Source organism: Nomascus leucogenys, chromosome 25, assembly GCF_006542625.1.
Source record: "Nomascus leucogenys isolate Asia chromosome 25, Asia_NLE_v1, whole genome shotgun sequence".
Classification (NCBI taxonomy): Eukaryota; Metazoa; Chordata; class Mammalia; order Primates; family Hylobatidae; genus Nomascus; species Nomascus leucogenys.
Genome location: NC_044405.1, coordinates 31,235,641 through 31,260,446, shown reverse-complemented (window position 1 = coordinate 31,260,446; position 24,806 = coordinate 31,235,641). Strand labels below are relative to the sequence as shown.

The window sequence follows — 24,806 nt, the reverse complement described above, 5'->3', positions numbered from 1 at the left end:
CTCAAGAGCAGCGGGACGTGCAGGGCCTGCACCCTCCCCACCAGCCACGGAGCTAAGGCAGGCAGCAGACAGGCATCCAATGACTGCTCAGGAAACGCTGACCGTGCCTGCTGTGGGGTCCCTGCAGTGCGGCTCCCCACTGCAGTGCAGCTCCTGTGTCAGGTGGGCACGGGGTCTCAATGAGGAAAATTCAAAACCTCCCAATGCACAGGACCCTGGTCCATCCCAGAGACCTGCAGCTGCGCCAGCCCACAGGGAGGGAGGCGCTTTGGAAACTGAGGCAGGATCGTGTCAGGGACATGAGACCCAGACGAGGAGGCGGCGCCCTGGAAAAAGGGTGTTGGACCTTCAAAGCAGGAGGATGCGGATGCCAGTGAGACGGGGCCCCTGTGTGGACAAAGCTCCCTGGGGAGAGGAGGCTGCAGCACTTGAGCACAGGGGGGATGATGCCCCAGCACAGCCTGCTGAGCAGAGAGCACGCTGGGGAGGAGCAGAGGACAACCTCGGAGGATGACGATGGCCCCTCAGAGAAATAACGGGCACATCATTCACAAAACGAACCAACAAAGTGCTTTTTGTGAGTGGCGGCAAGTGCCGAGAGAGCAGCACGAAGGCCTCAGGGGCAGTGCAAGGGTGCAGGGTGCTGGGTCGCTGCCTGTACCCCCAAAAATGCCCCAGGCCACCCCTACCGCCTGCGAATCTTTGTGCCTAATCATGGTGCCAAGTCCTACTTCTGCCCTGTATATCTCAGCTAAAGATGACGATGAAGAAATCTTTGGGGAAATCATCTACTTCAGGTGTTTGAGAAATCTCTGAGGACGCTGGCATCTCCCTGAGCCGCAGCTCCCACAGCGTGTACCAGGAACTCTGGGATGTGACTGCTGCGGGCACTGTCACCCAGTGCCACCGAGACATGGGTGCCCAGCACCGCGCCCCGGCCCACTCCATCCAGAGGAGATCACAGCCAGCAGGTGCCGCCAGCGGGTGGTCAGAGCTCCACAAGTCCAAGACCACATTCCCCATTGTCCCACCGGACCCTGTGCCTTCAGCACAAACCATGCTTCACCTCAGGGCCCAACACCTTCCTCCAGGTGCAGGGACCTCTCACCTGGCTGTGCCCAAAATAAACTTAAGAACGCACGCCAAAAAAGAAAGAAACCAAGGAGCTAAAGCTAAAGGAGAGAGGAACAGTCAGGATAAGAAAGAGTTCTGAGAAATTTAAAATATGAGCGCAGAAACAGAACGCTCAGCACAAATGTTGAAAAATAAAGTTCTAAAGAAAACCTTTTAGAAATGAGAACAAAAATAAAAGAAGTAGAAACAGGGAAAGAAAATTTGACAATCAAATCCGGAGGCCCAATATAGTTGAATAACAGGAATTACAAAAAGAAGAGAGAAAACCACAGGATCCGTGACTGGAGGAAGGACGAATGAGGAGGAAATCCTCCACCCCGACCGCGCAGACCTCCGAGGTCGCGCGTCACTGGAGGGCGCAGGCACAGAGGCGGTGGACAGGCATGCGATACCTTCCAACCCAAGTGTCTGCACCCAGCCAACCGACCGACAACCGCCAGGGAGACGAGGAAGTTCTCAAAAACAAGCACCTGCCAGACACCTTTTCTACAGAGGCTTCTGGGGACATGTTTCATTAAAAAAGAGGGGGCTGGCCAGGCGCAGTGGCTCACGCCTGTAATCCCAGCACTTTGGAAGGCTAAGGTGGGAGGATGACTTGAGCACAGGAGGTGGAGGCTGCAGTGAGTCGAGACTATGCCACTGAACTCCAGCCTGCGTGACACAGCAAGACCCTGCCTCGAAAAATAAGAGACCATTGAGTAGGGGCAAAGGGCCGTCTGGGAGCTCCTGAGAGTTGTTGGGGAAGCACCTGCTGTGCTTGGAAGGCTTGGATGACATTCACCCGGGCACCATGTGCTAGGGCAGCAATGAAGAACACAGGAGAAACAGAGCCAAGAAAAACAAAAGTGGCTCGAGGGGGACGCACGCTCCCAGCGGCTCTGCTAGAACACGGGGCGCGTCCTCGAAGGGCAAACCTTGGCTGCAACAGCACAGGGCGTGCACACTGGACCTCGTGTAGCAAGGGGCACGTGGCAAGGGGCTAGGAGGGCTGAAGATGCTACTTTAAACAGCAAATAGGGTTTGAAAATAAAGCAAATACAAGAAGACATTTCTGAGAGTCGAATGTGGGCATCCCCAGGGAGCTGCAGTCCTGAGTGGGGAGCTGGGACACAGGCTGCTCAGGAAATGGTCCTCTCAGCACCCGTAACTGTTACCCTGCATGCTCACTACTCATCGAATAAATACAAACAAAATTAAAAAGCTGATGGCCCTGCTCTGCAAGCACTAAAATTTCTAATTAAATCGTGACCATGTTCTCAAAAATCACTAAATCGCTGAAAAATCCAACAGATTTTTTAAAAAGTTAGAGCACCTCAAAAGGTGACTGACTTGTAAAAAGACAACAATTGTAGAAAAAGTTATGAAATTAAAAAAAGTACAGTGTGGCAGGTAACCGCCACCACAACTGATCCAGGCCAGGGCAACCAAGGGAGGCTGAGACCAGTGGGTGTTAGCATGAGAGGGAAGAGGATACTCAGTCTCTGCGTCTCCCACGGAGGGAGGAGGAAACCTGGCAGGCACCACCACAGACAAAGGCCCAAGTCAAGCCCACGCACCTCCCGCCATGAGGTCCGGGGAGACGCAGCCCCCCACGCGCCATCGCAAGGACACGCCACCGTCCCGCTGACGCCGGGGCCAGTGCCCCGAAACCCACAGCAGAGAGAGGGACGTCCACCCCAAGGGGCGGGAAGGGCAGGGTGGGCAGGCAAGGCAGCAGAGCCTGGAAACATGGCGTGCGCCGCCCCAGTCTCCATCCTGCCAAAGACACCTGAACACAGACTGTGAGCTGGGATGTCTTTTCCATAAAGGACACTACTGGGACAATCGGCGAATCTGAGCAAGGTCTGTAGCTGTAGCTGAGGTGCTGGCCTCGGATCAGGGTGAACATTCCAGGGTGGAGTGTGGCCTGGGCCGGCGGCCTTCGCTGTGTGAAAGGTACAGGCGTGTTTTCAGGAGTCAAGAGGCCCCAGGCAAACACCCGACAAAACGCAGAGCCGGGGTGGAGGTCAGCAGGGGGCAGACGCAGAACCAGGCGAAGGATGCAGGAATTTTTTTGACTATTCTGTGCTAGGAAACCACTGAAATAAAAAATTAAAAATGAAGGATAACCAACTCACTTTTCTCACTTCTATCAGTTTTTCCTTCTAATCCAGGAGGAGGTGAACTTAATGTTTCTTGAGAATCAAAGGATGTTGTGATAAAATCTTCAACATCTTTCTCCTGTTCAGATAGAGAGATTTTTAAATGGTCATAAAATAATGAGTAATTACACCATAGAGCTGACTTTGCCAGGTGAAAACTTTCAAAGGCCTGAATTTATCTTCCCACATAGACCCCAAATGAAACAACTCGAAACTGGTGAACACGCGCAGGTCGAATGCTTCCAACAATTTAATCAGATTCACCCACAGCTCTTTAGGAATATTTTAATGTAGCCAATAGTAAGTATTTCTGATTTAAATTCTTGTGCATGAAATGATAGTACATGGATGTTTCAAATAATATGTATCTGCTAAATTATTATTTTTTGAGGGAGGGTCTCACTCTGTCACCCAGGCTGGAGTGCAGTGGTTCAATCTTGGCTCACTGCAACCTCAACCTCCCGAGGTCAAGTGATCCTCCTGCCTCAGCCTCCTGAAGAGCAGGGACCATGGGTGGCACCAGCACACCCAGATGATTTTTTATGTTTTTTGTAGAGACAGGGTCTCACTGTGTTACCCAGCCTGGTCTCAAATTCCTGGGCTCAAGCAATCCTCCTGCCTCAGCCTCCCAAAGTGCTGAGACTACAAGCGTGAGCCCAACCATACCTGATTTTTAATTTTATCTTACTCAAGATACACAAAATCCCAAAATGGTTATGTTAGAAATAATATGATCTAACTCATAAATTATTAAAATTAATTAGCATATGTGAAACCTGTTAAAAATATGAAGCATTTCTGGCTGGGCACGGTGGCTCACGTCTGTAAGCCCAGCACTTTGGGAGGCTGAGGTGGGTGGATCATGAGGTCAGGAGTTTGAGACCAGCCTGGCCAATATGGTGAAACCCTGTCTCTACTAAAACTACAAAAACTAGCCTGATGTGGTGGCATTTGCCTGTAGTCCCAGCTACTCGGGAAGCTGAGGCAGGAGAATTGCTTGAACCTGGGGAGGTGGAGGCTGCAGTGAGCTGAGATCACACCAGTGCACTCTAGCCTGGGCGACAGAGCAAGACTCCGTCACACACACACACACACACGCATTCCTAAACATAAATCTAAAAAACCATTCTGGACAAAGAACCCTAACCCATCACACATGAAGACGTGTCTGTGGCTGTGCCCGTTGGAGTGAGCGTCAGTGGAGAAGCATGCCCAGGGTACGTTTGAGGCGGGCAAATGCATCTCAGGCATTTTAAAAATACCTGCACAACTGAAATAGTCTAAACGCTCCCATGATGCCAGTCCTGCAGAGCTGGCCCCACACAGCACTGCGAGGTGTGCACTGTCAGGAGATGAACAAACAATGGCAGCTGCCATGGCGCCGGGCGGGCCACATTCCCACGGGAACAGAGGGCCTGGGAGCAGAGCGGGCACCTACCACAGCTGTCCTCTGCACATGGTGGTCGTCAGCCGGCGGAGACTCGGCCCACTGCAGGGCCAGCGCTGCTGCAGACATGCCCAGGGAACAAAGCAGCCCCGGCCCCTGGGTCTGTGGCAGCGAGGTGTCCGCCCTGTCCCCCAGGGATGTGTCGGCACTGCACAGGCTCAGGGCTCCTGAGTGGGGTGTCACGGGGAGGCTGGGCCGGGGCTCCAGGGTCCAGTCCTTCCTGAGGACCTCAGGGGAGCTCCAGGAAGACAGGTCCAGCATCCCGACCGGGCTCTTCCGGGGCCCAGCCTCTGCAGTGTGGCTCTGGTGGCGGGAACCGCCAAGCACGCTGGTCGGTGAAGAAAGGGACCTGTCCTGACATTCTGATTTTTCTTGAATGGGAGATTCTAGCATTTCATCTGTTATCAAGGAATCCCAATTTTTGATAACATCAGTTACACCCCCCGTGGTTGTATTGGCGTCACACGCGTCTATGGCCTGATTTCTGATAACATCAGTTACACCCCCCGTGGCTGTATTGGCATCACACGTGTCTACAGGGGGTGATGTATCAGGCTCTTCTCCGTCACAGGAATCATCACTCCAGCTGCTCTCCAACAGGTGTGCTGAGGCCAAGGGCCACGGAGACTTGGCGTCGGCAGCATCCACATTCTGGAAGGTCATGGAATACAGCAAACGGTTCAGTTTTTCCTGAAGTTGTTTCACCTGAGCTATGAGATCGACCTTCGGCAGCTGACAATCTTCCAGTACTTTTTCCCTACCCTGCAGGTGAAACAGAACAGGCACATGGTAGAATATCTGGCTCACCAGGAGTCGCACCTGTCTGGTGTTAATGAGCAGATTTCAGGGAGTTTGGGAACACTCGGGGGTGATTCCACAATGAGCCTTGCACATTTCAAGTTTATTTAATTCTATGAGAAACAGAACCAAGGCTTACATCTCCTTGCTTAAAAGGCACCTGTCACAACCTACTTCTGCAGTGACTGAGGGCACAAGCTTCATACAAGGGAAGAAGGACGGGAAGGTTCTATATCTGAGCACTGAAAACACAAAATTGTGGTTTATGTGATGAATTTGGAGTTTGTGTGTAACTTCTAAGAATTTGGCAGGCAGGGCTGAGCTTTCTCTTAAGAATTCAAAGAAATGGGCCGGGTGCAGTGGCTCATGCCTGTAATCCCAGCACTGTGGGAGGCTGAGGCAGGTGGATCACGAGGTCAGGAGTTTGAGACCAGCCTGGCCAAAATGGTGAAACCCCGTATCTACTAAAAATACAAAAATTAGCTGGGCGTGGTGGCAGGTGCCTGTAATCCCAGCTACTTGGGAGGCTGAGGCAGTGAATTGCTTGAACCCAGGAGGTGGAGGTTGCAGTGAGTCAAGATCTCGCCACTGCACTCCAGCCTGGGCGACAGAGCGAGACTCTGTCTCAAAAAAAAAAAAAAAAAGAATTCAAAGAAATGTTCCCGTCACGAGGGCCCCAAGACTGTTTGCTGCAAGAGACGTGAAGGGCTCTCCACACAGGATGTATTTCCCGAGAGCACATGACAAGCACATGAACCAGGTTCATGGGTCTCCTCAGAACTGCAGGCCTAGGCCTGTCCTTCCCTGATTTCTGTGGAATTCAGAATCTTTCAGGCTCTAAACGCCAATGAGGTGCATGCAGTGTGGACCCAGGAACAGGCGGCACCTGTACTCATGCAAGAAACGCCCCAGCAACGTGCAGTACACTCACGAGGGCTGCGAGGGGCTTGGGTGAGCCCGGGTCTCAGCAGGCTTCAGCACCAAGCATGCTTCCGTGCCACCCTAGAGACCATAAAATACCTGCCCCAGCACTTCTGGTGTTAGAGCCTCTGGGTTTCAGAGCCTGGAGGAGTAGCTGGGGCACATTTAGCAAACAGCAAGGAGGAGGGGAAGGAGGAAGAGCAGGGTGGATGGCTGTGTGTCCAGCAGGAGGAGGAGGAGGGTGGGCGACTGTGTGTCCAGGAGGGGGAGGAGGAGAGTGGGCGGCTGTGTGTCCAGGAGGGGGAGGAGGAGGGTGGGTGGCTGTGTGTCCAGGAGGAGGAGGAGGAGGAGGGTGGGCGGCTGTGTGTCCAGGGGGGCTGCGCTGGGCCTTGGACTGGAGGAGGCGAGGTGCAGACAATGCATCAAAAGGTGCCATCTAAGGCCGGGCATGGTGGCTCACGCCTGTAATCCCAGCACTTTGGGAGGCTGAGGAGGGCGTATCACCTAAGGTCAGGAGTTTGAGACCAGCCTGGCCAAGATGGTGAAACCCGTCTCTACTAATAATACAAAAATCAGCTGGGCATGGTGGTGCATGCCTGCAGTCCCAGCTACTCAGGAGGCTGAGGCTGGAGAATCACTTGAACTCGGGAGGCGGAGGTTGCAGTGAGCTGAGATCGCGTCACTGCACTCCAGCTTGGTTGACAGAGCACTCCAGCCTGGTCGACAGAGCAAGACTCTGTCTCAAAAAAAAAAAAAAAAAAAAAAAAAGAGAAAAAAATAAAGGTGCCATCCATACCTGATGCACCCTGAGGAGAGGGCAGCTCCTGTGCAGGTGTTTCTAAGGGGGCACTGGGGACCCGCCCCTGGTGCACTGGGTGGGAGAAGCACCAGCACCCGCTCTTCTCGCTAAATCTCAACCCTGCTACGATTTGAGATTGTCAAGGTGCAGCCTCCTTCCCCGGGGAAAAGAAGTGTCAGCTTTTTTTCAAGTGACAATATGGAGTGAGGTGAACAGATTACAAGAATAAATCTGAAGCCTTTCAAAGTAAAACAGACGCTGGCCATCAAAGTCCTGAGCTGAGGTGAGGCCCATGGGGGCGATGTGGTCCTCCCATGAAAAGACAACCTGGGACTAACCCTCGAGCACAGTTAAATCCATTTGTATCAATTAAAAGAAAAAAACCCAACTGATTGTTTCTAGAGAGTGGCTTAAATGAAGCACATATGAAATTTCACAACAGTTATGGACAGCTCGTTACGGAACAGAAAGGACTCAGAGAACATGTCACTGCAGGCACAGACTGCGCTCGTCACCTCAGCAGAATACCCGCCTCTGCTCAGGGCAGGACCCACATGTTCTGCACCCAGCCTCTCCCAGGTGGGCCTCGCGCCTCCCCCACCCCGTCCACACACACCTTGCCGCCGTCCTCCAGACTCACGCGCATTTCATTTTTCACCAAGAGCAGCTCCGACTGCAGCTGCCTCTGGCAGACGGTGAGCACTGACATTACGCCTTCTTGCTTGCAGAGAGGTGCATCCTTCAGCGTCACCAGGACGGGCTGCAGATCACCCTTGACAGAGGAGACAGAGGAAAGCTGAGCATGCAGGAGGCTGTTGCTGGGGCTGCCCCCCAGGTGGCCTGGAGCTGGGAGCCAGTACGGCAGCCAGCAGGGATGCCAGAGGGAGGTGGCAGTGATGTCCACAGCAGGCCACACAGGAACGGGGCTGAGGACCCAGCAGGAAGCTGCCCCGACCCAGGATGACCCCACAGAGCAAGGTGGACTGGGGCATCTGAGAGCGGGAGCCGCTCTACAAAGACCCAGCTGGTGTGGGGGTGGTAGGCACCAAGTTCCCAAGGTTCTGCTCAAATACAAGTGGAAGCCTTAAAAGACGACTCCCGACAGGGCCTCCAGCTCCAAAAGAAGAGCTCGCCACATCTCACACTGGTACTGCTTATCGACAGACAAACCATTTGATTAGAAACCAGAGAAGCAGCTTAAGCAGACCCGCCTCACACAGTGAGCTCCGTTTCACTGGACAGTCCCTATCATGTGAAAGAAAGAATTGTTTTTAAAAGCTTAAAACAGTAAGCTTAAAATGGTACAGAACAGTGAAATCCTCAGCCCAGCTTCACTGCGTACTGACCCGGAACAGGCCCAGGCTGGCCTGAGCTTCAGGCCCCCTTTCTCTGCTGTGTCATGAGCCACCATGACAACTGCAGCCCCCAGTGCCCAGCACAGAGAGAAGTCATTAACATTAAAGGAGAAAAGGAGTAGGAGGAGAGTAAGAAAAAAATACCCTGCCATGGCCCGCGGCGGGGGCCTACCTGTGGGTCAGGGACAACCGGTTCCAAAGCAGCATCATGGGAGGCCTCCACGTCGCCGGTGACCTGGGCCTTGGCGCCACCATCCATGTGAGGCTGTGGGTGGGCCCCGGGCACCCGCGTGTGAGCTGTGGCTCTGCGGGCCTGCCGCCTGTCCAGCTCCACCTGGCACCTCGGGAACTGCTGGTGCAGCACCTGCAGCTGGCGGCTGAGGCGGGCACACTGCGCACAGAGCCGCTGCAGCTCGGGAGGCTCCGCCCCGGCTGCCAGGGGCTGCTGCTCCAGGGCGCGGCGGATACGGGCCAAGGCCAACAGGACGGCCTCCAGCTCGGCAGAGTGTGCCGCCTTCTGCTGGTTCAGAGCGTCAATTTCTAAATTTCTCTCGGCAATCATCGCTTCCTTTGCTTTCAGGGATGCTTCGAACTCCTGAATCCGGGAGGCCACGCCTTCGACCTCAGCCTCCCTGAGAGCTGCACTGCGCTCCAGCTCAGCCAGCTGCCGCTCCGCAGCCTCCTCTGCGCTCTGGAGGCGCTGCTGCAGGGCCTCCAGGGCCTGGCTGTGCCCGTGCTCCTGGTCAGCCAGCAGCCGGCTCAGGGCCTCCTTGGCTTCCAGCGCAGCCTCGAGCTCGCCCTGCAGGGCCTGCCCATGAGGGCCCCCGGCCTGGGAGCAGAGCAGCTCGCTCTGCAGACTGCCAGCCTGACTGTCGCTGACTTCGTGCACCACGGGCCCCATGAGGGACAGCTCGTGCTGCAGCTTCTCAATGACTTCATGGAGTTGTTCAATTTCCTCTGCTTTCTCCTTTTGTAATCGTTTCTGGTTCTCTTGCAGATTTTCAATAGTGGCTTTCAGCTCTTCAATCTCAGAACTTCTGGTATATATGACCTGAAGAGAGAGCACATTTCAGAGGCAAATTAAATGTATCCACTTCAGAATGTCCCTCCTTCAGGACACGTTACATCCTGAATGCATTCTTGGAGTGAAGACCCCACAGCTTGAAAAACAAAGCAGCCACAGAAGCAAACTGCCAGTGCTGGACACACTCCACACCCGCCTTGGCTGCCACTGGGCCCTGGTGCACACCTTGTGCTCCACGTCTGATCGTGGGACGAAGCTCTAATGCAGCCACTTTCCATGCAAGGATGTCTACAGAATGATGCTTTTACCACCCTTTAAAGGTTATTTTGTCAATATTTAAACAACTTTGATTTGTTTGATTTTCCTGAAGGTGCATTAGATTTTAGGTGTCATTCTAACTCCAGGAGGAAAGTAAGAAACCTAGGCAGAGAATCTGCACCAACAAAGCAGTGAGCCAGGCACGCTCCCCTTCCATCCCAACACTGCTCATGGTGACGCTGGTGATGCAGGCATCTCTGCCACTGCCACTGCCACCTCGGTGACACCAGGCATCAAAGTGAGTTTACTTGTGTCATGAAACATAATCCTCGGCCATGTAAGGAAATACGATTATTTCTACTTTAAAGACAGGAAAATTGAAACTGAGATATTAAACATCTTTCTAAACCCACAAAAACAGTAAGTGGAAAATTAGGATTGAGAACTGTGTCAATATAGCTCCAAACACTATTCTCTTAAGATAACATTACTGGTAATGACAAAAAATACAAAAATTCTAATCCATTTGTGCTCTAACAATTTTAAAACAATTCGTTATACACTAATATGTTCTTCCAAAAAAACTGAGGGTTTCATAACAACTCCAGGTTTCTCTGGAACTACCTCACAATTAGTCTGGACTCAAATGCAAATCTGGCCTACAGAAAAAACAAAGGAACCGGATGAACCTGTGGCTTTGGTTTGGACGCTGTTAATGACACCTTCCTATGCATTTACCACCGATGAACAACACCATGCATTTAGCAAAAGCAGCCTCCCAGCTGCGGGCTAGGAATGCCCGCTGCACATTCTGCTCCCCCTCGAGTGCCTTACTGTGTGCGGCACCGGCCCGTGTCTCTGTACTCTACAGGCAAGTGAAGGAATTTTAAGGACAATTCTGATTACACGCAGCTTTTGCTCATTCCCTAAATGCACTAAATAAACTGGAATCAAAGGGTGGGCACTAAAGACGGTCATAATCACAACGCATATATCATGTTAAAATACTGGAGCCAGCATACGAAGGTAGCTCTAAATGTAAAACACCAAAACCTAAAATCAGTGAACTGAGGCCGGGTGCGGTGGCTCACGTCTGTAACCCCAGCACTTTGGGAGGCTGAGGCAGGTAGATCACTTGAGCACAGGAGTTCGAGATCAGCCTGGCCAATGTGGTGCAACCTGGTCTCTAGTAAAAATACAAAAATTAGCCGGGTGTGGTGACAGGCACCTGTAGTCCCAGCTATTCAGGAGGCTGAGGTGGGAGAATTGCTTATACTCTGGAGGCAGACGTTGCAGTGAGACAAGATTGCGCCACTGCACTCCAGCCTGGGCGACAGAGCAAGACAGTGTGAAAAAAGAAAAAAAAAAAGCAAAAAGCATATGCAAGCATATTCAAGGAGACCTGAATGCAAAGTAAAACTATGAAATTTCTCAAGAAAATTGGGCTAGGGAAAGAGCTCTCAGATAGAACTTCGAAAGTATAATCTGGCGGGGCACAGTGGCTCACACCTGTAATCCCAACACTTTGGGAGGCTAAGGCAGGCGGATATTCTGAGTCAGGCGTTCGAGACCAGCCCGACCAACATGGAGAAACCCCGTCTCTACTAAAAATACAAAAATTAGCTGGGCATAGTGGCGGGTGCCTGTAATTCCAGCTACTCGGGAGGCTGAGACAGGAGGACTGCTTGAGCCTGGGAGGCGGAGGTTGCAGCGAGCCAAAATCGCGCCACTGAACTCCAGCCTGGGAAACAGAGAGAGACTCTGTCAAAAAAAAAAAGTAAAAAGTTTTGCTCTGCAAAACATACTGTTAAGAGAATGAAAAGACCAGCCATACATTGGGAGAAAATACCTGCAAATCATGTATCAAAAAAAAAAAAAAAAAAAAAAACAGTGTTCAAAAGACATAAAGAATTCCCAAAACAGTAAGAAACCGAACAATCCAACTTTTTAAAACTTTCTGAGGCGGGGCACAGTGGCTAATGTCTGTAATCCCAGCACTTTGGGAGGCCAAGGCAGGTGGGTCACCAGAGGTCAGGAGTTCGAGACCAGCCTAGCCAACATGGTGAAATCCCATCTCTACTAAAAATATTTAAAAAATAGCTGGGTGTGGTGGTGGGCGCCTGTAATCCCAGCTACTCAGGAGGTTGAGGCAGGAGAATTGCTTGAACCCGGTAGGTGGAGGTTGCGGTGAGCCGACATGCTCCCGCTGCACTCCAGCCTGGGCCACAGAGACTCAATCTCAAAAAAAAAAAAAAACCTTCCGAAAGACTTAAGCAAACATTTCCCCCACAATGTGGATGGAAAATAAGCATAGAAAAAGACGCTCAAGATCACTAGTCATTAAGGAAACACAAAACACTAGGACATACCACTACGTATCTACCAGAATGTCTAGAAAAAAAGACTGACCTTACCAAGTGCTGATGAGAACGTGGTTACCCAGAACACTCATCTATTGCTGGTGGAATGTAAAACGGTAGTGCAACTATGGAAAACAGTTTGACAGTTTCTTTTAAGGTTAAATATATACTTACACGTGAATCAGCCATGCATTCAGTTTAAGTATTGAACCTAAAGAAGTGAACATTTATTTTCTCCCAAAAAGCCGTGCATGAAAGTTTATGGCGGCTTGATTCATCCCTGCCAAAACCTAGAAACTATCCAAATGTCCCTCGATGGGTGAATGGATCAACAACTGTGGTCCATCCAGACAACACTACTCAGCAACTAAAGGAACAGACACAGGCGACAGCATGCATCAATTTCAAGTGTGTTACAACACCTGACTCGAAACACACTTCCAGACAGGAAGACAGCAGGCCTGATGGGTGGCCACAAAGAAACAGCACAAAGAAAATTTTTTGAGTGATAAGATTGTGGTGATTATTACAGGACTAAATCCTTTTTTCAAAATTTATAAAACTGTATACTAAAAAAAAAAACTAATTTTACTATGCACGAAGTCTAAAAACAAAAAACTTAAATTGTTATACTGAAAAATAAGAAGTATCTATAATCAACGACCTAAGGTTCTATCTGAAAAAGCTAGAAAAAGAAGAGAAAATAAACCCAAGGTAAACAGAAGGAAGCCAGTAATGAAAATAAGAGAAGAAATCAAAGAAATAAAGAGAAAAGTATCAGAGCCAAAAGCTGATTCTTTGAAAACTTGACAACACGGATAAACTACTAGCTAGAGAGACTCAAGAATAAAAGAGAAAACACGAACTCACTAATATCAGGAATAAAAGGAGGGCCATCAGCATAGAACTTGCAGATATTCAATGGCAAGTAAGGAAATGGTTAATAAGGTGAACAGTTACAAAATGAGAAAGTATAGGCTGGGCGTGGTGGCTCACGCCTGTAATCCCAGCTCTTTAGGAAGCTGAGGCAGGTGTATCACAAGTTCAGGAGATGGAGACCATCCTGGCTAACATGGTGAAACCATCTCTACCAAAAATACAAAAAATTAGCTGGGCGTGGTGGTGCACGCCTGTAACCCCAGCTACTCGGGAGGCTGAGGCAGGAGACTCACTTGAACCCGGGAGGCAGAGGTTGCAGGGAGCCGAGATCGTGCCACTGCACTGCAGCCTGGGTGACAGAGTGAGACTCCATCTCAAAAGAAAAAAAAAAAAATGAGAAAGTATGAACTTCTTTATGCAAAGAAATTTGACAATTTTGATGACATGCACAAGTTCCTTGAAAAATACAACTTATAACAACATGAAACAGAAATCCAAATACCTCAGTCTGTTAAAGAAAATGAATTATCATCAATCTCTCTAGATATAAAACTCCAAATGGCTTCATTGTTGATGCTATGAAAACATTCAAAGAAGAAATCCCAGCTATGTTAAATAACCTCTTTCAGAAAAGAGAGGAAGTGAAAAAATTCCCAATCTATTTTATGAGACTAACATAACCTTCATACCAAAGCCTTAGGAAACACTGCAAAAAGTAGACAATTACGGACCAACATCCCTCATGAACACAGATGCAAAAACCATTAACAAAATATTAGCACATCAAATTCAGTAATATATGTAACATATGAAAAGGGCAGTACATCACTACCAGGTATGGTTTATCCTAGAACTGCAAGGTTAGTTTAATCTCCAAGAAATAAATCACTCGATAAAGTTAACCCTATTAGTAGAATAAAAGAGAAAAATATCATCACTATTTCAATAGATCCAGAAAAAGCAAACTAGGAATATAACGGAACTTCCTTGAGCTGATAAAAAGGCACCTGTGAAAAACCTAAAGCTAACATACTTAATGACCACTTCCCTGCAAGACAAGGAGCTGGGCAAAGATGACTGCTCTAGCCAGTTTTAACTTTGTACTGGGAGTGCCAGACACTGTAATAAAAGAAGGAAATAACAAAAATTGGAAAGAAATAAAACTGTCTTTATTTGAAGATGATGTTATACATAAAAAGCCTCCAGGAATCCACAAAACACTACTAATATACATAAATTGTGCAAGGTAACAGCAAGGTTAACATACAAAAGGTGTACGTGTATTCACGGTAAACAGCTAGATACTTATTTTAAATCTCACTTACAATAGTGCGAAAAACCTAAAATATTTAAGGATAAATTTAACAAAAGATGTGTCAGACCTCTTTATTAAAACCTATAGAATAAGGGAGAAGTAAATGGTAAAACTAAAACATCACTAACCCCAGAGTTAGAATAAGCCACACAGGAAGGGAGGGCCCACGTTGAGGATGAGGCGTTAGGATGGCTGGAGCCCCGGAGGACAGCAGTAGAGAACAAGTGACGACAACCACAACCACGCCAGGGAGATGGGAGCTCCGTTTCCCCACAAACGTAAAAGACACTTCTAGAAGACAAACATCTTCACTGACATAAAATAGGGTAGAAAACAGCAAGTGTGGTTTCCTTGAAAGAACTGGAAACCTAACAAGAGTCAAACCTTTAAATGGAATTTTACTTTTCTTTATTATGTAAAGCAAAATAGCATCCGCATCTTTACAAAAAATTAGGAGAATTACAGAAAACGAAGGATGTATGAATTTGCACATATCTGGAAGAAAAATCCCACAAGAAAATATTGGGGATTGTCCTTATAAAGCTTTCAATTCTTAATGGAACTAAAATACTGTCCTTAACATGTAAATTATTTTTTATATATTTTTCATTATATAAGATTATAGTTACATGTCAAATTCTAGAGCACTATAGACAAATAATACAACTTCTTTTGAAAAGTAACCAATGGTTTTTAAAGGCATTCTTTTTTTTTTTTTTGAGACAAGTCTTGCTCTGTCGCCCAGGCTGCAATGCAGTGGCACAATCTTGGCTCACTGCCAACCTCCACCTCCTGGGTTCAAGTGATTCTTCTGCCTCAGCCTCCCAAGTAACCATTAGAGGCACCGGCCACCAGGCCCAGCTAATTTTTGTGTTTTTAGTAGAGACGGGGTTTCACCACGTTGGCCAGGCTGGTCTCGAACTCCTGAGCTCAAGTGATCTGCCTGCCTCGGCCTCCCACAGTGCTGGGATTACAGGCGTGAGCCACCGTGCCTGGCCATAAAAGGCATTCTTCAATGTAACCCAAAATGCTATTTTTAAATTTTTGCCAAATATACCAGATACCAACAGATACTAAGACAGATAATTAATATCTCAGTAGCCTCTGTCAAAGGGAAATTAAAAGTGACAAACTGGAGACAAACTTCTCCTTCTTACTTCTATGGTCCCCTCCAAAATTATTTTTTCTTAGGCAGGGTCCTGTTCTGTCATTACGGCTGGATTACAGTGGCATGATCACGCTCACTGTGGCCGCGGCCTCCCAGGCTCAAGTGATCTTCCTACCTCAGCCTTCAGAGTAGCTGGTACTATAGGTGTATGCCGGGCTAAATTTTTTTTAAAAATATGTAGAGATGGGTCTCATTATGTTGTCTAGGCTGATCTCGAATTCCTGGGCTCAAACGATCCTCCCACCTCAGGTTCCCAAACTCCTGGGATTACAGGTGTGAGAGCCACCGTGCCCGGCCATAAAGTTAATTTTGTTTTTGAGACAGGGTCTTGCTTTGTTGCCCAGGCTGGAGTGCGGTGGCACAATCACAGCTCACTGCACCCTCCATCTCCTGGGTTCAAGTGATTCTCCTGCCTCAGCCTCCTGAGTGGTGTGTGTCACCATGCCTGGCTAATTTTCGTATTTTTAGTAGAGATGGGGTTTTGCCATGTTGTTTAGGCTGGTCTCGAAGTGCTGAGAATACAGGCATTTGAGCCACCGTGCCCAACCGATAAAATTAATTTTGAAAAGTATTATAAATATTATATGAGGAAACAGAAGACTGTCATCCTGGAAAGCCAAGGCCCCAGTCAATCATACCCAGAAACTATGAGGACTTCGTACAGGAGACGCAGGCATAGCCAGAAGCGTGAGAAGACCCCCTTCTCCCCCAGCACTGGGGAGTGGCTAACCTCGCCGAGGTAAACCTGCCGCGCCTGGAGCTGCTCGCTCACACACAGTATCTCCTCTTCTTTGTTGGGCAGAAATGCCGGTGGAAATGGTAATAACAACAACCATATCCAAACAGAGCCGACAGAACCTTGCTAGGGAAATATTCCACTGACCCTACAGATAGGAAATGTCCTAATTAAATAAGCCTACAGTTTTCAATCGGAAAAACGGAAAATCAGTTGGAAAAGTTTTGTTTTGTTGTTTTTTGAGACTCTCCCACGCTGTGTTCATTCACTGAGCACGTGCCGCGTGGGCACCACACACACACGATTCTCCCACGCTGTGTTCATTCACTGAGCACGTGCCACGTGGGCACCACACACACACGATTCTCCCACGCTGTGTTCATTCACTGAGCACATGCCACGTGGGCACCACACACACACGATTCTCCCACGCTGTGTTCATTCACTGAGCACGTGCCACGTGGGCACCACACACACACGATTCTCCCACGCTGTGTTCATTCACTGAGCACGTGCCACGTGGGCACCACACACACACGATTCTCCCACGCTGTGTTCATTCACTGAGCACGTGCCGCGTGGGCACCACACACACACGATTCTCCCACGCTGTGTTCATTCACTGAGCACGTGCCGCGTGGGCACCACACACACACGATTCTCCCACGCTGTGTTCATTCACTGAGCACGTGCCACGTGGGCACCACACACACACGATTCTCCCACGCTGTGTTCATTCACTGAGCACGTGCCGCGTGGGCACCACACACACACGATTCTCCCACGCTGTGTTCATTCACTGAGCACGTGCCGCGTGGGCACCACACACAATTCTCCCACGCTGTGTTCATTCACTGAGCACGTGCCACGTGGGCACCACACACAATTCTCCCACGCTGTGTTCATTCACTGAGCACACGCCACGTGGGCACCACACACACGAGTCTACACAAGGTCTTTCAAGGGCATCTGTGAAGTTATGAACGCTCTGCAATTTTGAATATCATCTCTACTATAAACAGGTTGGTTTTGGTTTTCTTTTTTGCTTCAAAAGCACGGCTACATTAAAACAAAAGATTTAAAAATAGATTTTTTAATATACACCTACTATGTACCCACAAAAATTTTTTTAAAAATTTGTTTTTAATATTTTTTTCCCATCATGCCAGTGGGAAGAGAAACAGTGAGTGGCCACTTACTCAAGTCACCTCGAGAAGAGCAAGCCAGCAACAGCCCAATAGCCCAGCGCCTCTCACAGCCCCGGGGTGCTGCCCTAGGGAAGGGCCTCTCCTCAGATCCCTGACTATCAAGGCTGCAATCAGAAAGCAGTTTGGGGCAGGGGTCGCTGGTTCCTCACTCAAGATCCCTAGAAAGCTGCTTCCATGCACATCTCCCCAGGTAGAATTGGGCGCTCTCTGCCACATGGGGGCCATGGGCGTCTGTGAAGACCAGAGACTCGCCTCCCCGATGAGGGTCCTGGCAGCCACTCGGCACTGGCATAAGCAACATAGGCGTCACGTGGACCTTTGGTAGCTTACCTTCAAGCTCGTGTTCTCTTCCTGAAGTTCTCTGAGGCTGATAGCAGTCTGGCTGTTCTGCATGTCTAATTTTAAGTTCAGATGTAGTATTTCTTCATTTTTACTTTCTAAATCACCTTTCATCTTTTCTAGCTGTTCTTTTAAGTCCAAAACCTTTCATTAAAACAAAAGAAGGAAAGTATTAAAAGTCATCTAATATTCTATTAATATTAATAATTAAGAAATTATTAAAATAGCTTTAAGAGATTTAAATGCACATGCCTACAACAATTACTACCCTGTACCTGTACCCACATACAAATGGTAAAACTGCAAAGAATACACAGTGGTCAGGGCTGGGCATGGGGCTCACGCCTGTAATCGCAGCACTTTGAGAGGCTCAAGCAGACGGATCACCTGAGGTCAGGAGTTGGAGACCAGCCTGGCCAACATGGTGAAACCCTGTCTCTACTAAAAATACCAAAACTGAGCCGGGCGTGGTGGTGGGTGCACCTGTAATCCCAGCTACTCGGGAGGCTGAGGCAGGAGAATCACTTGAACCCACGAGGCAGAGGTTGCAGTGAGCCGAGATCGCGCCATTGCACCCCAGCCTGGGCAACAAGAGCAAAACTCTGTCACAAACAAACAAACAAAAAAAAACAAAAAGAAAAGAAAAGAATACACAGTGGTCACAAGCCCATCACCTGCGTTATCCACAGAGAAGCCCACTGGACACTGACCCGGGGCTGGCAGTCCCATGGCCCCGCTCCACACTCACCTCACTCTCACGCTGCAGGAGTGGACTCTGTGTCACCTCTAACTGTACTTCTGGACCCTCAGGAGGGCTGCCCGAAGGAGGCTCAGGACATCTGTCTGCATCTGGTGTAGACTGCAATGTGGACGCCAGAAGCAAGCTACTCACCTGCCGTTTCTTTAACACCTCTTTATCCTATTAAAAAAAAAAAAAAAGGAACTCTATTTTAGGCAAGTATTTGGGAATTCAGTACCTCAAACTGCTGCCTGTTAAAGCACAGACCATCTTCAGCTGCGCCTGAAGCAGAGCAGGCGGACCTGCATGCACCTGCACTCAGTGACACACCAGGCAGCACTGGTACCCAGGACCCAGCCACCTCCCAGCAGAGGCCTGCCTGGTGCAGGACGTGACCCAGAGCCACATCCTGTGCCCGAGTCCACTGTGTGGAATTTATCTACAGTAATATTCACCAAACTATTACCAGTATTTTCAAAACTGACAAGAACTTGCCAAAAAAGGGCAATGGCTGATGGTATGCTCATACAATGAGTATTACTTGCCTAGAAAAAATTTTTCAAAGAATATTTAATATGACGAAAATGGTCACAATACATTACATGCACAAGAGCATGACATATAAAATTGCATACACAGTCCAAATTTCACGAAGGGATAAAAACACATTTTCTAACCCTGGTATCTACTACACTCAGTAAACGTTTGCTGAGTGAAGGCAGAAGGAAGGGGTGAAGCCGCCCTGGAGCAGCTGTCACTGAAACGTGAGCAGTAGCCGGCCAGGGGGACAACTCCGCTCCAAGTGCAGGTGATGCTCAGCAGTCCTCCCTGTGACAGCGGAACGGAAACACGTCAGGGCCTCAGGAAAGGCCCTGATTTAATAATTCTCATCAGCACTTACAAGAATCAGACACTTGGCCGGGCGTGGTGGCTCATGCCTGTAATATTAGCACTTTGAGAGGCCGAGGCAGGCAGATCACCTGAGGTCAGTAGTTTGAGACCAGCCTGGCCAACATGGTGAAACCCCGTCTCTATTAAAAATACAAAAATTAGCCGGGTGTGGTGGCGCGTGCCTGCACTCCCAGCTACTCGGGAAGCTGAGGCAGGAAAGATCGCTTGAATCCGGGAGGAGGAGGTTGCAGTGAGCCGAGATCGTGCCACTGCATTCCAGCCTGGGCGACAGAACAAGACTCTGTCTCAAAAAAAAACAATCAGATCAGACATACCTGAGAAAGACTCCTCTCATCTGTGTCTGAGGCCAAACTACTAATTCTAAAATCTAATTTCTTACTGAGCCTTACTTTTCAAGTAACCTTTTAATTTCATAAAAGTCAGCTGAATTCCTTTTAGCTAAATGCTCACAAAGGAGGGCACAGCCGCTACCCAGAAATGCAGACAGGCGGCCCTGCCCCATCCAGCCATGAGATGGCCCACCTGGCTCAATGCTCCAGCCCCTCTTTAAACTCTCAGACACAAACGAACACACGCAACACAGGAAACACCAGCAATGCAAAACTATCACTGGAGATCTCTTCACTGGGAGCTGACATGAGTTCCTGAACTCAAAAGCTGAAATAATTACAAGCGGCTCTTATCAAAGTATTTAATAAGCTAAGTTTTTTTTAAACCTAAAATCTTAAATGTTTACTTTATGAAATATTAAGGATAAATTCAGAGTTCTTGAGACATAACAAAATGGTATAAAATCCTACTACAGCAAATAAAATCAACAATCTCCAGAAAGGTCAAAGTACTCTTGCTACCCAGTCACCAGTGACTTCTGTTTCTCCCTAATGCCAGTGTTTCTGGTGCAGACGTGGTGGCTGCGAGTGAAAAAGACGCCCTGCCCGCTCCCTGCCAGCTCAGCGACGAAGCCACGCCTGCGGGGACACCTCACCACATGCCCAACCACAACGTGGAGACGCTTTACCTGTTCCAGCTCTTTCACGACGTTTTTCTGTTTTTCCACTTCTTCCCGGAGCTGGGCCACCTTCTTCCTGATGTTGATGTTCATCTCCTCCAGACGTTTAATTTCTTCTTCCTGCATTAACACTTGTCTATCTGCCGACTCTTTCTGTATAGCCAATTCATTAAATTCATCCAACTTTTCTCTCAACTTTTGTTGTAACAACTCAACCTAAAACAACAAAAAATGCTTGAGGAATACAAGGCTGTTTTATAAAAACCCATTTTCCAAACAAAAAAGTACCCAAAACAATAGAGAGAAAACAGATGCCCTACACCCTCCCCTAGACCCACAGGGAGACCGAGACCCACAGGCTGCACAGAGAGACCAAGACCCACAGGCTGAACAGAGACCCAGACCCACAGGCTGAACAGAGACCCAGACCCACAGGCTGAACAGAGACCCAGACCCACAGGCTGCACAGGGAGACCCCGACCCACAGGCTGAACAGAGACCCAGACCCACAGGCTGAACAGAGACCCAGACCCACAGGCTGAACAGAGACCTAGACCCACAGGCTGCACAGGGAGATCTAGACCCACAGGCTGAACAGAGACCCAGACCCACAGGCTGCACAGGGAGATCCAGACCCACAGGCTGCACAGGGAGACCCCGACCCACAGGCTGAACAGAGAGATCTAAGGGAAGTATAGGGCGATGTTGTGTTAAGAAAGGCATTCTCTATAATACAGAATTTGTTAGGAAAATGAAATTTTTTTTTTTTATTTTTATTTTTTGAGACTGAGTCTCGCTCTGTCGCCCAGGCTGGAGTGCAGTGGTGCAATCTCGGCTCACTGCAAGCTCCGCCTCCCGGGTTCACGCCATTCTCCTGCCTCAGCCTCTCCGAGTAGCTGGGACTACAGGCGCCCGCCACCACGCCCAGCTAATTTTTTTTTTGTATTTTTAGTAGAGACGGGGTTTCACCGTGGTCTCGATCTCCTGACCTCGTGATCCGCCCGCCTCGGCCTCCCAAAGTGCTGGGATTACAAGCGTGAGCCACCGCACCCGGCCAAGGAAAATGAAATTTATTCTGATAGAAAAGAATGGAATACTACAGCTGGCGCGGTGGCTCACGCCTGTAATCCCAGCACTTTGGGAGGCTGAGGCAGGCAGATCACGAGATCAGGAGATCAAGACCATCCTGGCTAACACAGTGAAACCCCATCTCTACTAAAAATACAAAAAATTAGCCGGGTGTGGTGGTGGGCACCTGTCACCTGTAGTCCCAGCTACTCGGGAGGCTGAGGCAGGACAATGGTGTGAACCCAGGAGGTGGAGCTTGCAGTGAGCTGAGATTGCGCCACTGCACTCCAGCCTGGGCAACAGCGTGAGACTCCATCTCAAAAAAGAAAAAAAAAAAAAAAAAAAAAAGAATGGAATACTTCTCAGCAACAGAAAGAACAAACTATGGCTACACTCAGCAACCTGGATCAATCTCCAGAGAGTCAGGCTTGGTGAACAGTGTCAATCCGCCAAGATGACAGGCACACTTTACACATCAGGAAGATGGTAAAGTTTTAGAAATAGACGACAGATGAGTGGTTGCCAGAGAAAGGACGGCGGCATGGCCGTGACCCAGTACACAAGGGTCCCTGGGGGGGCAGAAGGTGCTGCAGCGTCACCAGATCCCTGCCCATACTGGCTGTGACACTGCATTCTGGCTCTGCAGATGTGATCTCTGGGGAACCACGTGCCAGGCACGAGGGATCCGAGTCTTACCTCTTACAACTGTGTGTGAACCCACCATTAATTTTTTAAAAAACTAAATGAACCTACTAGAGCTTCCTCAGACAAGAGAAAGCAGATGGCTACAGCCCGAGCAAGAGCAAGAAAAGCGAGTGGGTGGCAGGACAGTCCCCAGCAGCGCAGGGAAGCCTGGGCGCCAGCACAGGGAGTGCCCATCTCGTTGACGCCTCCTCACCTCTCCATCCAGCGGCGCCTGCTGCCGATTTCATGTACATGGAAGGCAAAAATTTAACGAAAGTTAAAGCTTAAAAACACAGTAAAAGACAGCAACCAGCGGCACTGCACACTGCACTGACTCACCTGGCTGTCGCGAGGGCCCCAGGGCTGCGGCTTGGCCGCCTGGCGGAGCTGCCCCTCCAGCCTCTGAATCTCCTGCTGGAACTCCTCGCGCTCGTGCTCCCGCTCGGCTGCCTGCTCCTGGGAGGAGAGGCAGCTGTGTTGGGACCACCCCAACGGGGCTGGTGTGCCCCTTGCAGCGAAGGTCCAACCAGGCTTCCACTGCACGTGCAAGTGCAACCGCCCAGCAGCTCAGACTCCAAATACCCCCCTCATCACAGTCGCTTTGTAAAATGGAGTTAAGTAAAGAAAAACAGCTCTCTCCATGGAACACAGAGGAACGTCTGAGACCAGTGGGTGGGAGGACAAGAACCAGTGAAGAGCTGCAGCACAGGCCCAGCCCGGGCCCCAAGGGATGCCCCCAGGACTGTGAGAAGGAGCATGGCAAGACCATGGGAGGCAGCCCTCAGAGGCCTGTGCCACAAAATGTGGGCAAGAAGACACCCACCAGGAGTCATCGACCTGGGTGCACCTGTGCAGCAGGTGTGGGGCGCCCTCTTCAACATCCTACTGCAGAAGCTTACGTAACGATCTGGAAAGAAGTTCATGTTGTAACGGCAACTTTTAGTGATGCAAAAAAATGTATTATTCAGAATTCTTACATCCATGAATTGCCGCTGGTTGCGCAAATGCTTGTCCAGAGATGCCACCTGCTGTTCCAGGGCAGTGACGACCTCCGCCTGCTTGGCACACCCACGATGCTGAGACAGCTGTTCTTCTAACTCAGACTCCAAAATCTTCATCTGAGAGAGCAGGGCTGAGCGGTCCTTCTCAGCCTGCTTCCTGGTCTCCGACTGTTCTTTGGTCAGATCCTCCACTTCCTTCCAGAGAGCTAAGGATGCAAACACAACAGACACGGGGAAACCCCCCCACCTCAGAGGCTGGCGCTGTACCGAGAGGGAACACGACACGTGCATCTCCTGATGGTGATTCAGTCAAAACCCACCGAAAATGAAGTCCCATGACTTCGGGGTAAAAAGCCCATCTTTTAAAACATTGGCTAAAGCAAATCTTTGAAGCCTGAGAAGAATACTTCTGTGTGACACGCGGGTGATTCTCTAGGAATTCTGTCTTCACTACACTCTCCCAGACAGAAACACATGACTAAGCCCAGTCCCAGCAGACGATGGACGGTGCTGAGTGCCTGGGGTTGTGACGTGTCTAGGGGAAAGGCAAACGCCCCATCGGTGAATCGAAAGCAAATCTAGGTCGGGTGGGGTGGTTCACGCCTGTAATCCAGCACTTTGGGAGGCCCAGGCGGGTGGATCACTCAAGGTCAGGAGTTTGAGACCAGCCCGGCCATCATGGTAAAACCCCGTCTCTACTAAAAATACAAAATTAGCCAGATATGGTGGTGCGTGCCTGTAATCCCAGCTACTCGGGAGGCTGAGGCAGGAGAATCACTTGAATCCGGGAGATGGAGGTTGCAGTGAGCCAAGATCGTGTTGCTGCACTCCAGCCTGGGTGACAAAGTGAGACTCCTTCTAATAAATAAATAAATAAAATTAACTGGGTACCACAGTTTAAATTTCTGTCCCCTCCAAAACTCATGTTGAAATTTAACTGCCAAGAGATGGTATTGGAAGGGCCTTGAAAAGGTGACGAGGCCGCAAGGGCTCCACCCTCACAGCAGTTTTAATGCCTCAATAAGCGGCTTTGGGAGTGGTCCTCCCACTCAGCCCTTCTGCCTCTGCCCCGTGAGGATCCAGCCCTTCACTCCGGAGGATGCAGTGTGCAAGGCTCTGCCTTAGAAGCAGAGACCAGTACCTCACCAGACACCAAACCTGCTGGCACCTTGACCTCAGGCTTTCCAGCCTCCAGAACTGTAAGTCACAAATGTGTGTCTGTGATAAATCGCCTCAAAAATTCTCTTCCAGCAGCACAACCAGCCTGAGATCCGGGGTGGCGAAGCCCCGCTCAAGTGGAAACTGCAGACGAAAAAGCGTCTTGGAAAAAGGGGCTCTCTGCTGCTGAATCCTGAAGTCTCTATTTTATTATTTTTGAGATAGAGTCTCTGCTGCTGAATCCTGAAGTCTCTATTTTATTATTATTATTTTTGAGATGGAGTCTCTGCTGCTGAATCCTGAAGTCTCTATTTTATTATTATTTCTGAGATGGAGTCTGGCTCTGGGATTAC

The 24,806-nt window shown here is 49.4% G+C and overlaps 1 protein-coding gene across 8 annotated transcripts in view; it reads right to left on the bottom strand.

Annotated features, from left to right (window-relative positions):
• The window catches only part of PCNT (pericentrin), a 116,012-nt gene that overhangs the window by 24,220 nt on the left and 66,986 nt on the right, over positions 1 to 24,806 (bottom strand). For 6 of the 8 annotated variants that reach the window (XM_030806331.1, XM_030806334.1, XM_030806335.1 and 3 more), the window contains exons 22-31: positions 23,272 to 23,501; positions 22,634 to 22,750; positions 22,509 to 22,529; positions 20,552 to 20,758; positions 18,631 to 18,801; positions 17,874 to 18,026; positions 8,768 to 9,646; positions 7,857 to 8,012; positions 4,714 to 5,484; positions 3,252 to 3,354 (exon numbers count right to left, since the gene is read on the bottom strand). In XM_030806331.1, coding sequence (XP_030662191.1) covers positions 3,252 to 3,354; positions 4,714 to 5,484; positions 7,857 to 8,012; positions 8,768 to 9,646; positions 17,874 to 18,026; positions 18,631 to 18,801; positions 20,552 to 20,758; positions 22,509 to 22,529; positions 22,634 to 22,750; positions 23,272 to 23,501 — 2,808 coding nt within the window. The remainder of the gene's footprint in view (positions 1 to 3,251; positions 3,355 to 4,713; positions 5,485 to 7,856; positions 8,013 to 8,767; positions 9,647 to 17,873; positions 18,027 to 18,630; positions 18,802 to 20,551; positions 20,759 to 22,508; positions 22,530 to 22,633; positions 22,751 to 23,271; positions 23,502 to 24,806) is intronic. The other 2 variants (XM_030806332.1, XM_030806333.1) reach the window with 2 other exon arrangements.